At 34.4% G+C, this 18,116-nt stretch overlaps 2 protein-coding genes across 3 annotated transcripts; one reads left to right on the forward strand and one right to left on the reverse strand.

The window, feature by feature from the left end:
- Positions 1–46: 46 nt before the first annotated feature.
- LOC131934747 (zinc finger protein GLIS1) lies at positions 47–13,207 on the reverse strand. Its single transcript, XM_059290859.1, has 4 exons — positions 12,845–13,207; positions 4,927–5,046; positions 4,664–4,808; positions 47–4,515 (listed from the first exon to the last, which is right to left on the reverse strand). The coding sequence occupies exons 1-4, from the start codon at positions 13,146–13,148 to the stop codon at positions 3,399–3,401; spliced, it is 1,686 nt and encodes a 561-aa protein (XP_059146842.1). The 5' UTR covers positions 13,149–13,207; the 3' UTR covers positions 47–3,398.
- A 358-nt stretch (positions 13,208–13,565) lies between these two features.
- LOC131934748 (SERPINE1 mRNA-binding protein 1) lies at positions 13,566–17,654 on the forward strand. Of its 2 annotated transcripts, XM_059290860.1 has the most exons (7): positions 13,566–13,905; positions 14,877–15,045; positions 15,138–15,347; positions 15,620–15,691; positions 15,872–15,946; positions 16,038–16,263; positions 16,374–17,654. In XM_059290860.1, exons 1-7 carry the CDS (start codon positions 13,689–13,691, stop codon positions 16,611–16,613), a joined length of 1,209 nt encoding a protein of 402 aa, XP_059146843.1. In that variant the 5' UTR covers positions 13,566–13,688; the 3' UTR covers positions 16,614–17,654. The 2 variants fall into 2 exon arrangements, with proteins under 2 accessions (XP_059146843.1, XP_059146844.1); XM_059290861.1 differs by lacking the exon at positions 15,620–15,691.
- The last annotated feature ends 462 nt before the right edge of the window (positions 17,655–18,116 follow it).

Genomic DNA, 18,116 nt, shown 5'->3' on the forward strand with positions numbered 1-18,116 from the left:
TTTTTGTGAACAATTTATTTTATATTAAACTTAAAAAAATATAATTCCATAAGTTAACACAGCAAGTCTGATTGTTGAAGATTTTCTACAGTTAAACCAAAACATAACTTTCTTTTTGTTGCCTGGTTAAAAATAATTTACAAATGACCATTGTGGTCTAGGAAATGAAGTCATTTTCCAAATTGCGTCAATTAAGTGGCAAAAGTCCTAAAAGTAGTTACCCTTATCAGAAAAAACTTTCTTTGTTAAACACTTCATTTTAATCAAAACCGCAACTGATGTGTATGTTTGTACCCAACAGTTTTACCACAATTAAAAGTCCTTGAAAACTATAGTATATATAAACTGTTGGTATTACAAAATAAAAGTGTATTTGTTATCCTATAGTTAATCCATAATTTAAAAACTAATTTCTCACAACTACAAAAATATTTTAAATTTGGAAAATAACTATTTGGGCTAAAAAATAAAGTTCAATTTAACCATTGTATTTAGAAAATAGGCATAAGAACAACTAGCTATCTAAATTTTCTAAACATTTAAAATATGATTACAGTAATGTAGATTATAGCCTACTTAGTACAAAAGCTGCATATAGGAAAAACTGTATATCAAAACATAGAATAACAACACCATAAAAAGGTGCTCATAAACTATTGCTTAAGCTGAAAAAAATCTGTATTTATAATTATTCAAATGGAAGTTGCATAGTAGTATTATAAAATGTGTAAACAGATGAACCAGTTTAAAGTATATCCAATAAAACTAATGATTTTTGTGAGAAGGCTAAAAACAAAGCCAAGGCAGAAATAGCTGGAATGTGACCAGGAAGAAGTAACAAGGAGAGGTTCCAACAGGGAAAAGAGAGACTACTACTTTTTACTGAGGTTCCAACAGGGAACAGAGAGACTACTACTTTTTACTGAGGTTCCAACAGGGAACAGAGAGACTACTACTTTTTACTGAGGTTCCAAAAGGAAACTGAGAGACTACTACTTTTACTGCAGCCTGACAAATCTTTGTTAGAACGTCAGAAATAGAACACATTCCAAGCATCTGCATCATTAATAATAATACTATTTGTATATTAGATACCTTAATTATAACCAAAAAAATTATAAAAAATTTGAAGACACTGTAAATAAATTTTAGAAGAGGCAGTAATGAACACTAGCTCAATTTAAATGGTGAATGAAAAAAAAATCTGGATATGTGTGAATGAGTGAGATATATCTTGAGCATAAGAAACTAAGGCAGTACTTGGCAAAACTACTTACTCTATGTGAACTTGTGTTTTTAAATGGCAGTTTTACTGAACACATTATTTTGTAACATTAACGAGTGGGCTGTAGTGTTGTAAACAAGCAAAAATATTAGTAAGGATTGTATAATCAGTTAAAATTATTGAAATATAACAGTTATTGACCATTCTAGGCCTATATTTTCTATGTAAGTATGTAGGTTTTCTAAAGCAATAATTTAAAACAAAAATACATAGATACTTTTAAAACACATTATTTCTAATCAAGTATAAGCATGTAGAACCCAAAAACAATGGCACACACGTTGTTTTATTATGATAGGGTTATTAAGTAAAAATGTAATTGCTAATTACAGCAAAAGCACATATTGCTATTTACATACTGTATATAAAAAGGGTATAAGAATCACATTCAAAATGAGCGTCTGAATATTCAAAAGCATTTGCAATAACACAACTCAAAATTACTTTAAAAATGTCATTAACAACCAATTAACACCAGAATATGTACATTATTTCTTACATTTTAAGGACGGTTGAATATAAGAAGATGCTAATTTTAGATATCACTTATGGTGAGTTAATAATTTTTCTTTTGTAATTTTTTCATGTAAAAATAAAAATAAATTAAAAATATAAAAAAGTTATGTACATATGGCTGGAATATTGTAAATGGCAGGAATTTTCATTACATCATTCATTGATTGTTAAATAGCTGCTTTTAAAATGTTACTTCTTTTATCATAGTTTTTTTAATAAAGCAGGGGGGAATTTATCTACAAGCAAATTTAAATAAAAGCAAGAACATATAAATTGAGCAAATATATAAAGCTTTCAAAAAAAAGCATTAAAAAGTTTCAAGTATTGCATTTTTAAACAGTTTATGTTAAACAAAGTATTTTTAAACAACATTTTAGTTTATGAAATCCGTAACAGTCTTAATAGGTAAAATATATTACACTTAGAAAAAATGCAAAAAGAAATCTTTCGAATTATTTACTTAGTCAACAAAAGAATAATTAAACATTTTATCTATTAACCATTTGTGCCCTACATATTTAAATCTGCACCATATCAAGCAAAAATTATAAGCAAATTTTTTATTCATATTTACACAGAAAAGGCATCTAGGTCTAGTTGAACATAGAAAATAATGAAGATGAATTCTTATAGAAATACATACTTAGATAAGATAAATAGTTAGATTTTGACTATCCTATTTTATTTTAAATTCTATCTTGGATAGCAGATACCAATCAATATTATCCAAGGTATTCTTTCACAGAAAATAAGGTCAATTTGATGTAGTTTTAAAGATAACAATACTTTAGTTACACAATTAAAAATGAAATATTTTTTAATAGAAAAAAGCTCCAATGTATATTCACAATTAAATAATGTATTGTTTCTTTATTTGGCATGGTTCTTAAAAAAATACAGTTATAATAAGCCATCAATTAATAATTAAATATATAAACGAGGTAAGAAACAAAATCTCTATACTCATTTAAAAAAACATGTATTTAAAGTAAAATATTCAAAAAGCTTCCATTAGAACGAATGCTGGTATTTTTTGCAGCAGTGAAATGAAACAAAAAGTTTCATTAACAACATCAAGAATTGTTGAACATTCTTTGATTTGGCTTGTTTAACTCTGTTAAAAACACCATAACTTATTACTTAAGAAGGACTTTTAGCACAGATGTATAAATCACTGATCCTTTATAATAAAAAGTGATTTAATTTACCACTGTAAGTTTTGGATCTGAAATATGAAAACAATATAAACTTGAGCCTTGTTGCCAAACATATTTACTGTGTGCCATTACATTTTTCAGTTTTAACAGAAAAAAACAAGAAAATAAACCATAACATTTGTGCAGTCTTAATGGTCTTGGCAAAGACCATTGAAAACATGTCATGTCATATTGTAAATAAGTTACAGAATTAGATATAATTATAATTTTTGTATTTGTAAGTACTTTTTACAGTATTTCCAGATACATTTTCTTATTAAATTACATTAATATTATTATTATAAATAAGAAATCACATATTAAAAATTAATTTTAATAGTTTTTTTCCATTTAAAAAGCCAATATTAATTGTTTTCTAAAAACAAATGAAATGATACACTTTAACATTTAGAGAGTTCAATCAAAGCTAGTGCAGAAATGTAACGATCCTTTTCTCTGTTTTTTGGTGCTATCCTGTAGCTAAGTGAGTGCCTTGTTTCTGACGTTTGTGTCTTGGGGCTGCTAGAATTACAGCTTGATTCACAGTGGTTGAAGCTATTTTCAGATTTCATAGGAACCAGTTCCTCGGCTGAGACAACAGGAGGCTTTAGTATTGAGAGATTGAGAGGAGAATCAGGTTCAGATTTAATGGGACTCACTGGTGAAGTTATGAAAGAATTATTAGGCTGTGGACTTAAACATAGCCCCATATCAGGTTTAGGTGTGGTATACATTGGAGTATTGAATGTGAATTCACTAAAATTTCCTGGGCTTACAGGAGATATGGGGATAGGCTCATATAAAACAGGACTTGCTGAGCTTAGTAGATGTTTGGAATGAACAGAATGAATTTGGTTTGAAAAATGTTTGCTTTTGCTGTGATCCAGTGCCCAATGGCTTTTACGTTTTTGTTGTGTAGAGTTAGCAAGTGGATATACTTCATGGTTAGAATGACACGTTGAAGATGGAATGATTCTAACTGTCTCCAAAGCTGGTAGTTTATACAGTGGAGGAGAGTTTATCATTTGGAAGTTAACAGCTGGGCGGTCCAGGTTATATTTTCTGTAGTCAATAGGCTTCACATCAGACAATGCTGATAAAGTCGACGATATTTGGCACGGTTCATTATAATGTCCTTGTAAAATCATCTGGCTGGAGTAGATATAATCTGTATCATCCGGCCTTGGTTCCGTACTTAACAGGGAAGAAGTGGATGACATGGATGACACACCAGAAGATGAGGATCCTGTTGATGATGCTGATGGTTGTCTTGGCAACTTAGGTATGGCTGTAGAGGCAGGAGGTGATGATAGAGGTGACAGGCTCCTGCTGGTGGACTGAACCAGAGATGTAGTAGAAGGTGTGCAGTGAGAAGTTATGTGAGGTAAAGACCAGCTCCTAGTAGCATTGCTGTTGTTTGGTATGATTTTTAACACACTGTCTTCCATGCTTTCTGTAGAAGATGTTCTTTTGAGGGGTGATTTAGGAATGATTCTTTCTTGACATTGTTTGATGTATCTAAATAAAATAAAACAAAGTTTGAGTTACAGTGTTATGTATATTACATATAGATATAATTACAATCATAGACTGTATAAGTAACAAACATAAACTAAAATATCAAAGTAATTTTAAAAATAAGGAGTTATTTTTGAAAATTAATTACCTGGTAATCCATTTTTTAATCTCTGGATTTAATTCTTCACTACATAACTTTGTGACATATGACAAATCCATCTCTTGGCGCTTTAGTCCAACAAATGGATGTTGACTGCAGTGGCGATTAGCATGGGTGAATCTACTTGCACACCCTAATGAAAAGATGCATGTTGACCACTGAAGCTTTCAGTCTACAAGTATTTCATATTTAAAATATTGAAATAAAACAAAATTTTATTTAAGAAAAAGTATTTAAAAAAATATTTTTACCATCCACAGCACAGGCAAAGGGCTTTTCTCCAGTGTGTAGCCTCTGGTGTGTTTTAAGCTGACCACTTTGGCAAAATGCTTTCGTACAGCCAGGATAATCACAAGTGTAAGGCCGTTCTCCTGTAGAATATAAAAATATTTATTGGTACAAAAATAAATCTAAGTGTAGATTGTTATAATATTATAATGAAATTGTTTTTGAAATCAAAGATATTACAAGGTTCTTTTTTTGTGATGCATTTTTTTCTACATTGTGATGAGTGTTAATGATATTTAAATGGTATGTAAAATGTTTAAAGTTTGTAATATAGAAGAAGGGGATAAATGGTATTTATTGTTTATTGAAGAGAAGTTGCATTTCTGGGACACAAGTGACCAACAATTAAGGCTTATGACATTTAGCTGACCAAAATAATCATAATGTCACAGATCTGCAATCCAAACCAGTTTAAAAAGAAGTATGCCTAGCATCATCAATGTGTCACTTGTAAATTGTATTTGTGTTGGATTTAACATGAGCTTATTGTGTTGCAAGTATACTGGGTATTTTTTTTTTACTAAAGTTTATGATGTCATTCTGATTGGACAGTTAGTTCAAGTCTTACATTTAAAAGTGGAAGATTATTATAGACTAGGGATGATTCTGCACATACATAGAAGAGTCTATATTAATATTTATTATTTAACTATATATTAAATTATATTATAAAATTATATGAAATATGCATGAACAAGTCAACATATTCTGGGGTAAAAACCTATTGCCTGCTTACAAATGTTTCACAGCTCTCAATATGAAATAGTTTGCCTGAATGTTTCTTAAACTCTACCCACAGGCATCACCTTCTAATAACTACTTTGTGTCAACAGGCATTAAACAAATTATTTACCACCAACATCAAGTGAATCAAGAGAATATATTTTGAATTGTTTCCCCTTTAGGAAGATATGTATCAGGGGAGATAAAAATCTAAAGATACATAACCTCAGCCTTAAGGGGGAAGGCTCCGGTAAAAAAAACCAATAATGAGAACCCCAACTAAAAGATTTTTACAAAAAGGCTTATAGGCTTATTAGCCCTGAAGGCCCTATAATATTTAGCATTAAAGGCATCCTTTAAATATAATAACATTTTTAAAAAATTAATACTTTAATAATGTTCGATGTTACTAATGTGACCTAACTTTAAAAATTTTTTTTTTTCCTTTAAAGTTTCGGTTAAGATTGAAAATTGTACAGATGAACTTAATGAACCATTTAGAAATAGACACGTTTTCCAGATTAGAATTGATTAATTATGTTTATAGCCAACGAGTAGTTAATACACGACTTTGCCAACTTTTTACACAACACCCCGCCGCCAATAGTCATACCCCCTAAAATGAACGTCACCCCCCCCCCCCCCGTTTCTTTCTATAACCATCAATCGAAGTTTCTTGCAAGGGGATATAACCAAGCTAGGTTGATTTTGGCGTCAGTATAAATTGAGCTATTTCCCTTTACAATTGAAATGAAATTTTTAAAAAATATCTAGTCTACTGATGCTGGCGAGTTCAATTTAGCCGAAAACATTGCCAATCGCCATTTGATACACATAGGAAACACGGGTCTATTTCCATTACAATTTCAATTAACAGCAAAAAGAATCCGAATTGCAAAATACCTGGTAAAAGTTTAATCTTTCTTAAACTTCCAGTTGCACACATCATTACCAAATTACGACCCATCCTTCCCCCTCCCCCCCACCCCAAACCCATCCAACCGAAGAAACAACGGGCAGATTATTAAAAGAATCTGCCTTTGTAAGTGTATTAAAACCATTTGTAATAGCATCGATATACTTACTATAACATCTTTTACGGTAGGTCAAATCTCAAATCGATAATCTGGGTAGCGGCATCAGAACCCCCTCCCCCCACCCAACACAAAAAAAAAACAAAAAAAAACTTCATTACAGCACTGTTTGTGAAGAGAGAAGTAGAAGTATATTGCAGCCGTGGCACTGCGGGCAAATGCCATGTGGAACGATATTTGCACAAGTATAGTCGATTATCGCCAACAGGACTATAAATAGAACTGTTACTGTAAAATCAAGGAAGTGCTTATTTTGGTTAACGGCTAAAGCATAAGTTGGTTGATGTTATGTTTAGATCGGGAATTTCGCGATGCGTCTCTAAGGCCATGTGTTTTTGTTAACAAAATCAATTGCTGTTCGTTTCTCTGCATCAGGCTTAAATGGAAATGAACCTTTAACTTAAAAAAAAAAAAAAAAAAAATTATCTTTTTACTTTAAGTCCAGCCGTTATCAGTGTCACGTGCTATTATTTTCAAACTGTTTTTTTTTTTACCTTGGAAGTTAATTTAAAAAAAAAATTAAATATTACATTATTGGAACATAAGGATTAGACTACTATCTTGCATATAAAAATCTTACAAGAAATAAATTAATTAAAGCAGTGTATGTTTACTATTTTCAAGGGGCTATTTTTTAAAGCGCATTCTTAATTTTTAAGCTAAGTGCAGCGGTTTTCCATTATTTAAAGGTCGGAGGCGGAGCTTAGTGACCCTTGAGGTTCCGATATACCAACCACTTGATTTGATTGATCGGCCCGAACGGGACTATACATGTTATTTCATGATCAAAGTTCTGAGCGTCGCGTTTTTGTTAAAACCCGTTAGGCCTAGGTTAAATTCCGCGAACGTATAACGTATCTTTAACTTTAAAAAAAATACAATTACATGTCCAAGCAAGTTAGTAAACAGGGCTTTGTCAACCACACTCTTTAAATACCTTCACTGAGGTATGAGATAACGGAAATAGTAATAAATAATAATAACGATTAATAGCAGTAAGATAAATGAACTGGAAATTTAACTGTATTTTAAATTAGACTGACTTTTTACTATTAGAATTATTATTGTGGTAGCTAAATAGGATAATTATTTATGTCACATAGACCTATGTTTGTTAACTGTTAAAAGTCATCAATAAATGTAATGCTAATTGTTGCCAATTCCCCCCCCCCCCCCCCCCATTGCCATCGTCACAAAAAGTCACTACCTCTCTCTCTATATATATATATTAGCCAGGCGTCACCCTTCAGCCTACCACCCTAAACAATGTAAATTTCTTTTAAACTATAAATTGGACTGCTTCAAGATTAGTGTTTTTATCAAGTTTTGTTTAATTTTAGAAGGAAGACTAAAAGCAATGCGAAACAACTGCTAATTTGATTAACTTTTATAACTTTTAAAAACGCCGAAGTGTGATACATTCTTACCCCCCCCTCCCAATTTTTTGTCACACATCGTCACACGGACCAGCCCCTCCTAGCTACACCAATGACTTGGAATCGTGTGATATAAACAATAGAGATATGTTATGATTTTCTTTACTTATTTTCGCAAAATGTCTGGTGGTCAACCATAAATGACGTCACGCTTTTTTGACGATTTTTACCCCCCCCCCCTCCCCTCCCTCACACGTCGTCACAAAAAGCCAGACCCCCCCCCCCCCCTAAAATGACGTCACACCTCAACCTACAACCCCCCTCAAAATTGCAGTTGAATTTTTTTTAAACATCGATATTTTTCCAAAATCTTGTCTAAACTATTACAATTTATTAAAACAGTTATCTAAAACGCAAAATAACGTCTAAAATTCGTTTTCTAACATTGCTTTTTTATAATGCAAAAATGTGACGTCGCAATATCTGAACCCCCCCCCCCTCCCCTCATCACACATCTCACAAAATAACGGACCCCCTCGCCCCTACGAGTGTGACGTCATTTATGGATGACCCCCTGTCATTTAGAATTATCGGATAGACCTGCTACGTCTGGAAATGTTGGATAACGTTAGGGCTTTTAGAGGGTGGGCTTAACATAATATATAGGCTAATAAGTGTACGATCTCACTATACGGCTTTGGGTCTTTTAAGCAATTTATTAAAAGACTGTATAAGACCTATTCGATTAACGAGCTCGTACAGTGTAGTATGCAAAAACAGATTAAAACAGAATAGGCTTCCTGCAATTTAATGGGGTTGGGGGGGGGGGGGGGGGGGGGGGGGGAAGGGGGGGAAGGGTCTATGGCCCAAACAGGGCGAAGAAAAATTAATTGACCACGCCATACAATCGTCGCAATTTAAAGAAATCTAGTTTTACTACAACAACGCAAATAAGTAGGCCTAAATCTAACTTTTAATCGTGATATTTTACACGTGTGAGTTGCTTTTGGACTTACACACGTACTCTAGTTTACACATTGATTAATTAACACTCGATGACTTCCCCTTACTATTACTCACATCACATAGAATAACGCCTTTCTCTCCCACTAACATAAATAACATACAATGATTTACTATAATTTTAAGATGTGAAAAAAAAGTGTTGAGCGAACGCTTTTCGTTTAAAATTAACTATGGCTTATTTTTCCTTTTGAGATTGAGTAATGCGTAGGTTTTGACAAAAACAACACGTAATATATTTATACGGTTTAAACTGCATCGATCTATTTATACTCGCAGGTTTCCTATGCAAGAACGGTTAATCATGCAATGGCCTATATACATGAATTATCAAAAGATTGATCTTTTAGATACCGATAGAAATGAAGGAACAAATAGCTATATAAAAGTTACCATTATGAACAAGCCACGAGAATAAGTTGGAGCATGTTTAATGGGGCCGAGGTACGAAATTGTGGTAAAAAAACACTTAAGAAATCACGAAGATAAAAAAAGCAGTTTTTAAAATTCAATAGTGATTGTACAATCGGGATTTCGCGAAAAACGTTTTACTTGCTGCATAGCGTTTGCAGTGTTGCACTAGATTTTAAACGTGTTGCGGTCACATAGCAACCACCAAAACGTGTAATATTATTATTACTATTATTAATTATCATTATATTATACGGAATTGTCTGCGTTACATACGATTAAATGCACGCACATACTCTATTTAGGGCACACTCTTAAACTGAAGGGCTGTCCATGAATGATGTCACATCATTCATAATGTCACAATAAGTAATCCCCTCCCACCCAAATAAAAAAAAAAAAAAAAAAAAAACGCCACAAAGTTGTTTAACTTAACCTTAATTCTACCAAACAATTTTTTTTTTAAATCGCAAAGGTATAATATAGCCTGTAATGTTCAATTTCGTAACCTCCTCCCCCCCCCCCCACATATACCGTAAAATATCACCAAACAAAAAGAAAACCATATGCGCGTGGCGTTATTTGGGGGAGGCCCAGACATATATCGTTAAAGTGAGCAGCCATATATAAAAGTGGGTCCCATAGGGTCCCGTAATGTTTTTTTTGTTTTGTGGAGTCACTTTAGTCACAGCCTAACATAGAAGAAGTCATTGAAAGCTAAACGACTAATTTTATTACACATAATATTACTTCATGCGTAGTAATTTAACTATTATTTTTAACGTAAGCTAAGCTGATTTAGTAGTAATTTCTCTCAATAATAGTTCGTCGGTCTAGTTATGGTTAGGCTGAGGAGTTATGGAACAACATTCACACTACAAACGCCCTAGTCCATCTTTGATAGCTGAAATGGAAAAAGTACTTCTCTTAAAAGCAAGCTAATTAGCTAAATTATTTGCCACTTCTAATTGTTATCTTTTCACAGATAGCAATGTAAAAGTACTTACACGTTGGAAACACCCAAGAACATCAGAACTACATTTATTTTCATCCCCATGCTAGATGCGAACTCGTGTCCGTAAGGTATCACTGAGTTCACCCAGCTCTGATGGGTACCTGACTCACGGACTTCCGTTACGGAAAATAGGCAGCTGAGCAAACAACTGACCACACTATTACTTTCTTTACCGATTTCACAGAAACATGTGAACTCTACTTCATCTGTCATATAAACCGCCATGTCCTAAAGGTAACTTTACTTTTACCATGCTGGGCGGAAGAGCATTTAATTAAAATCAAAGTTCAAAAAAAGTAATGTTCACTCAAGTAGACAATCTGGTACATGCACACCTAAATTAGCACTCAGCCAGAAAGAAATAAAGCGAGAGTGATATCCCTTACAGTGTTTCTTCCAGACTTTTTTCTCCGGGGGGGGGGGGGCACTTGAAATTTTCGAAGGGGGGGGGGGGCGAAAACTGTTAAAAGTATATATTTTCTATATAAATTTCATTTCGTTCGGGGGAGGGGGGGGGGGGGTGCGGTAGACTTACTTCGAGGGGGACCCCCCCCCCCCCCCCCGAAGAGATGCCTGGAAGAAACTCTGATCCCTTAAACCAGTTGCGTCGCTAGGTCGGGTGTCGCCCGGTGCGGTTCTCCGTGGTGTCACCCCCCACCAAGAAACAAAGTATGTGTGTGTCGGCCTACATAGGCTTATAATTTCAACATATGCCGCATACATGTACATGTATAAGCTTTGATCATAGTAACGATGCTTATCTATAACTTGTTAATAATACAGTTGGATGTAACATTGTTTCTCTATAGTTAGCACGTTTACGTCATGGTGTCACCCCCCCACACTCTTGTAATAGTTGTCGTTTTGTACTTAAAAAGACTATTTAACTTTAATTAATCATTAAGGAACTGGCAAAAAAGCATTTTTCTTCTGTACTGTTTGCATTTTTTTTGCCATGGTGTCACCCGGTGCGGTCCGCACCCCACGCCCCGCCCTTGATACTTCTCTGCCCTTAACTTTATCGTATATTCTTATATAACAGTAGGGTAATAGTACTTCCAGTATATATATCGCCTAGATAGTTCTAGATTAACCTATATCAATAAAATATTTCCTTTGTAAAAATTTACAATGGTAAGGTTTGTCGCGATTACTATACTGGTATTTCCAAATATAACGTGTCAATATTTTTTGTTACATTGTTTTACTAAAAAGACCACGGCATGTGTGAAGTGTGTCACATAAATCAATCGATGACTTACTTAAACTTAAACTCTAGGCCTACACGCTTCCTGATTGGAACACATCACTGATTTAAATAATTATCCAGAGTTAAGTCCCCTTAACATCCCGAGGGCAGTATGCCTGTTTCCCGAAAAAAATAATCAACTGGCAAATTTAATTATTTTTCTGTCACACACGCTAACAGTGAGTGATGACTAATTATATTGACATTTACAGATTGAGGTGGCGATCGACATTACTAGTGTGTGTGTGGGGGGGGGGGGGTATTTTGTGCACGTGCGAATAAATTCGATAACAATAGCAACATGTGTGTATTGTGTGCATTAAAGCAAATTACAAATCCTTTTAATTCATCGAAATTTTATGTGTGTGCGTAGAATTTTTTAAATACTTTTTTTAATTAACTACGCTTAGAAATTACACCAGAAGTATCGCAACTAACATTAAGGATAATGTTATTTTCAATTTACTATTCATGAGGTTCTGTTAAGAGGCAAATATTTCTTTGCGATTTTGTGGAGATTTTCATATTATTTTCTCAAGCGTAAAAAAGTTATAACTAAGTTTGAGCCAGCCTTTAACATTCGCAATGGCATATGGGAATTTAGCCAATGCGCGTGAAATAAGGCAGACGCACAAAGATGTATCACTGCCAGAATCTGAAGAAATTAGCAGACCGCTAGACTGGGTGCAGCGGAGTTTGAATGAAAATTTCAACCCTCAATCACACCCTCGCCCCAAAAACACCAGAAGATAACGAAAATATTTTAATAATGTTTTTTTTTTGTAATAGTATTTAAAATTCATCGGCCTATTAACACAAATCACAAATGAGTGGGTAGTTCCTACAACTCCTAGTAGCCCAATAATGTTTGAATAAAATTAGTCTTGGTTGAGTCAATCCGCATCATGCGTTTCGGTAGAATAAAAAACACGTTACTTAAAAAATTCAAACAATTTAAATTAATTAGATAGGCCTACTAGGAAGACTAACCTGTGTGTGTCCTCAAATGAGCTTGTAAGGATTTTTCTCTTGGGAAAACACGTCCACATTTATTGCATCGTATCCTAGATCTGGATGAGGACCCTTCAACCATTAGAGCTGTTAAAACATCAGCTCTTGGTCGGCCGCGTTTTCCTTGGTCTTTTTCTTTTCTGCTTACATGTATGGTATTTTGGCTCACGCTTTCGCCTAGATTAGCGCCTGTCACGTGGATCTCTGAATTTATATTTTTTGAGTTTGTAGCTAAAGTCGGTGCTTTTGGACTTAAGTCGAGAGGATGCATTTTAAATCGCATATGAAGAAACTGTTAAGCGAATTATGGTCAGCTCCTGTCAGCTCTGATTTTGTTGTATGTTCCATACCTCATTTTGTTTTCATGCCTAAGCCTGTTGGGCTAACATTACTGGGCCCCGCTTTCATATTTAAAAATAGATCGGGAAAATACCCACACACTAGTAATGCATCCGACCCTACTCCTCCCCCATTATTGATTTTTACTGGGATGTATCGTTAGCCTAGAAAATTTCTAATAGACAAAATTCAAACTTTGCAATATTTATATGTAATATTTGTTTTTAACATAAACTTAAAGTTAGTTTCAATAAATAAACACCTTTTTAGTTTTTTGCTATAGTACAGATTAGCTCAAAAAAGGTAATATCAGTCCGCTTTTCCAAATTTGGTCGATTTACATCACCGGAAGTAGAGTAACAAAATTCACCTTGCATGCGCATTATTTTGTGCGCGAAGCACGCCATCTTGCTGAACTGAAGTCTTACAGGGGAAAAGGCCGTAAGGTCCAAATCTAAAAACATCCTCTCATCCAAAGAGGAAAATGGACCATCAATACGGCATAGCAGTTAACAACAAATTTGCGCTCTTCCTGGACGAAGATGAAGACCCCTTAGAGGTCTTATCAAGACAGGAGGAGCAGGCTAAGAACAAGAAAAAAGACGATGGGGAAAAGAAGCCGTCAAAATCGAAACAGAAGAAGCCTGCTGTACCTGAGACAAAAGCTAAAGTGCCTGAGCAGCCGGTAGTAAAAAAGGAAGGTAAGTTAAAAATTCACCAGTGTGTGTATTTTCTTGTTTGCATTTGTATATTTTGTAATTTAAAAATTTACACGATGTCTGCTTAAAGATGGCAGCTCGACCAGCATGGTCGACCAACCTGTAAACTGCCATGTGACAGTTAAGGGGCATACCCAATCAGTCTTACAAGAGTCGGCTAGATTAAACAGTTCACTTAAAACATATTTTTTGCGTTCTTTGTGAGAAAACCCATTTTGTGGAACTAAAGACAGCTAGGAAAAGTTGATTCTTCCTTGATTTACTTTTTTCCACCTAAAGACTAGAATCAAGAACCTATCCTAATCTACTGCTAAATCTAGAATCTAGTGTATATTCCTCTAGAAAAAAGCTTGCCAGATTCTAAACCCAGACGCTAGATCTACATAGTGCTACTGCTACTACTAAGCTAATTTGGACTTATCTTTTCCTGTTGTTTTCCACAAAACTGGCTTGTTACAGTAAATATTCAATTGCAAACTTCTCCAGCTTTAGTATTTTCTTAGTAACACACCAATAACTCCCAAGTCTTCAGGTGGAAAATTATTTTTCATAATCTAAATTGTATTGCTTTGTCAGATCAATAGACCTACTTTGCAGGAAATTATGTGTAAGCCTATTCTTAGTATACCTGTGATCCTTAGGCATTAAGTTTGCCTACTGTTGATTCTAACTATCCGTACCAAATGTATAAGCCATGCTGTTATATGGTGGTAAAACAACCAATGACAATTTGCAATGACAGAATGACCTAGAGGGTTTGCTGGCATTGATAGTATTTTGGGATTATTAGGAAATTACACTACAATGAGCCTAAGTTTTTATGCAGTTGGTTAACTATACATTTATTGTATTAGACTTTTTTTTTTCTAAAAATAAATGCATGAGTTTATCAATGCATATTATATGTAGTAGTTGGACTAATTGTTAATATTAATGAAAACAAATTTTTGCAGAAAAAACCACACCTGCACGGCAGAATGAGAGAGGCCGTGGTGGGAACAGAAACAGAGAGCCACGTGAAATTAGGGACAATGAGAATGATAAGCGTCCACCCCGAAGGCAGGCCCCTAAAGAAAATCGTGAAGTGAGAGTAGGTGATGAGAATGTGCCCCCTGAATTTAGGTATTGTTTTTTTTTTAATCTAAGATAAAGTTCTATCTGTTATTCTCATTTTGACCTATTTAACCTAGTTAGTGATCTTGTTTATTTGACAGGGAAAGACCAGACACTGGCTTCCGTAGAAGAGAAGATCGTGGTGATAGAGAAGGTGGATTTGGTGGAGAAAGAGGACGGGGTCGTGGAAGAGGCAGGGGCAGAGGTGGTCGAGGGAGTGATAGAGGAGGCTTTAGTGGACCTCGTGGTGGCTTTGGTGAGCGATTGGATAGGAAGAGGGAGTTTGATCGCCACAGCGGAACCGACAAAACGTGAGTACATTTTATAGAATACTGGCCATGGTTCTTAATTTATGGATATGAATCACAAATTCAAGTACAAAAATAAGTGCATGTTTTGTCCAGTACATTTGACTAAAAGTAAAAAAAATTTGTTCTGTTGCCATGATTTATTGATCTACGATGCTGTAACAAATTCTATTTAGTATTTACCCAATTTTCAAACTGCTTACTTTGCATGATTTCCTGAGGGAAGACATACTGAAAATGTAATACTCAAGCTCTACCTAATTTTTTTTTTACAGTGGTGTCAAGCCTGTAGAAAAAAAAGAAGGTGGGGGCTCTTACAATTGGGGAAATTTCAAGGATGACCTAGAGTATGTACTAAATAAAATTTGTTTAAAATGAGTATTAGTTATCTGGTAGCTTGAAATGATGAAATTTATATTAAGACTTTAATGGTTACATTTACCGGATACTGATCAAGCAAGTTATTTTAAATAAAACTAAGTTGTGTGTGTTGGTATTCTTTGACTAATTTCTCAAAATTTGTTTAGGGAGTCTGCACCACAGACTGAGGCCAATGAGTGGGCTAATCAGCCAGAGCCAGGGAATGAAAACCCTGATCTCAAGTAAGTAGGCTATGTTTATAAGATCAGCGATAAGCTTTTTCTTCTATCGTTAATAGTATGTATTTCATTACCCTTGTAATGCAACTTTCAGTGAGGCTGTTGAAGGTGAGCAAGCTCCTGTAGGAGAGGCTTCGTCAAATGAAATGACATTGGATGAATGGAAAGCTTTGCAGACTCAAAATAAACCCAAGGCAGAGTTCAACATCAGACAGCCTGGGGAAGGTGAAGACGGATCTAGATGGTCTAAGGGTCGCGAGTATCATAAAAAGCATGAGGAGGAAGAAGAAGAGGAAGAAGAATCCGAGGAAGAGGATGAGGTAATGTTATGGTTTAGCCTTTTTCATGTTAATGTCCAGCCTATTTTTAGAAATTTAGGTTAAAGTAAATGTTTACCTGTTACTAAATTTGTGTACATTTTTTTAAACAGGAGGATCGCCATGCTCGTGGCAAGCATTTGGTGACAGATATTCGCATTACCTTTAATGATCCTCCAAGGCGAGGTCGTGGTAGGCGTGGAGGCAGAGCCGGTATGGAGAGGGGCGGCATAGAAAGAGGTGGTCGTGGATCCCGCGGAGGTACAAAAGGTATGGGTGGCAAGCCCAGAGAATCAGCCCCACGATTCGATGATGAAGCTGATTTCCCTTCTCTTGTGAAGTCTGCTGCCTAATGGGCAATGAAACCAATGTTAAATTGTTCAGTTTTTACACTGGATAGGCTTAGTTCAAGGACATCTTAATATTGGTGTACAAGAATTATTTTATTTTCATAATCTAGGGAAATTCGTTTCTCTAGTGCATCTGCAGATTCCTTTAAAACTCTTTGTAAATATGGTGACGACTGCCATGGAAAATTGGTCTTTGTTGACACTTCGCCGAGAATGTTTTTCACTTTGATAATGTGTTGCAAGTAAACTTTTGCATAAATATAGTTCATTACCTCTTATGTGAGTGGCAGACATGTATCAGACCAGTTAGTGTGCCAGGTATAGTGGTCATATACTAAGTACATGACCTGGTTTAAATTTTTTGCCAGGGCAAAATACCTGGATAAGACAAAGACAGTAACCACTGATGACAGTTTTTTAAGGTGTTCTATTGTCAGGAAGTGTCCATTTTTTCGCTTATTCCATGCATCATGTACATTTTTGCTCCATATACACTTCAGTGTAAGTGCACACTGTTATTTCTAAGAATGTTTATTGTATGACTAAAACACATCCATCTCATTTGTCAGTTCATTCATCACAGACTGCCATTGTTCTCGTTTTATTGGTTCTTATCATGTACTGTATTTATTTGAACCAAACAAGATAGGTTTTTTTTAAGGTAGTTTTTAAAAGTTAGTATTTAATGATGGTAGATTTATCAAAATGTTTCAAAATGTTCTAAGCAGTTAAATTGCTAACATCTTATGTTTTAGTTGATTTTAAGATTTTACTTTTTCAAAATTCTTATTAATGGAGAGAATCACTTGTGGCTTTTAATTTTCCTCACATTTATAATAAAAGAACTTGCAACATTGCCAAAGTGCTGCTGTCTCTAAGAAGTGAGATTCTGCATGGGTATGCTGTGTGGATGGTTTTGTTTTGCGAGATCTCAGTCTTGCATGTGGTATAAATTTTGACAGAACAGAATGTTGCCTTCAAGGTTGTCTGTGTATTTGTGTGATTTGTTTTTGAAACAAATTAAATTAAAAAAAAATATCCCTTTTCCTTCATTTCTTCAGTTATTTTTCTAAATGTTGTTTACTATGCAAGGTGAAATATTTTCCCATAAACACATTTAGAAATTTTCATTTCTTTATTTGAAACATTTCTAATAAAATCTCTTAAAAAGTATCACATTTTACACTATTTGCATCTGCACAAAAGATCTTATTTATATGTCAATGCAATGAGTTGACTGTTCAATTAAACCTTATAATCATAAAATGAGAATTCCAGTAAATTGCTACATATCCCATTTAATGAAATAGGAACACTTGCTATATATGTAATTTCATAATGTTACTGATAGCAGTGAAAGAAACCAGAACATTAACAAAGCTTTTGTATCCAAGTATAACAAGAGAACACATGATTCAAGTTGTTGAATCTGAATTAATAGTTCATTCTTAGTTCATTTAGAATTCACTAGCGCAGCAGACGTCATCCACTTGAATTTAAGACGTA

Source organism: Physella acuta, unplaced genomic scaffold, assembly GCF_028476545.2.
Source record: "Physella acuta isolate Inbredline_101_S28 unplaced genomic scaffold, ASM2847654v3 ptg000117l, whole genome shotgun sequence".
Lineage (NCBI taxonomy): Eukaryota > Metazoa > Mollusca > Gastropoda > Physidae > Physella > Physella acuta.

Coding starts and splice junctions, on each gene's coding strand:
- LOC131934747 (XM_059290859.1), bottom strand. CDS start 13,148: ATGCGATTTAAAATGCATCCTCTCGACTTAAGTCCAAAAGCACCGACT. Junction 5,047..12,844: donor TCATTTGAGGACACACACAG/GTTAGTCTTCCT, acceptor TATATTCTACAG/GAGAACGGCCTTACACTTGT. Junction 4,809..4,926: donor CTTTGCCTGTGCTGTGGATG/GTAAAAATATTT, acceptor TCTTTTCATTAG/GGTGTGCAAGTAGATTCACC.
- LOC131934748 (XM_059290860.1), top strand. CDS start 13,689: ATGGACCATCAATACGGCATAGCAGTTAACAACAAATTTGCGCTCTTC. Junction 13,906..14,876: donor GCCGGTAGTAAAAAAGGAAG/GTAAGTTAAAAA, acceptor AAATTTTTGCAG/AAAAAACCACACCTGCACGG. Junction 16,264..16,373: donor AATCCGAGGAAGAGGATGAG/GTAATGTTATGG, acceptor TTTTTTAAACAG/GAGGATCGCCATGCTCGTGG.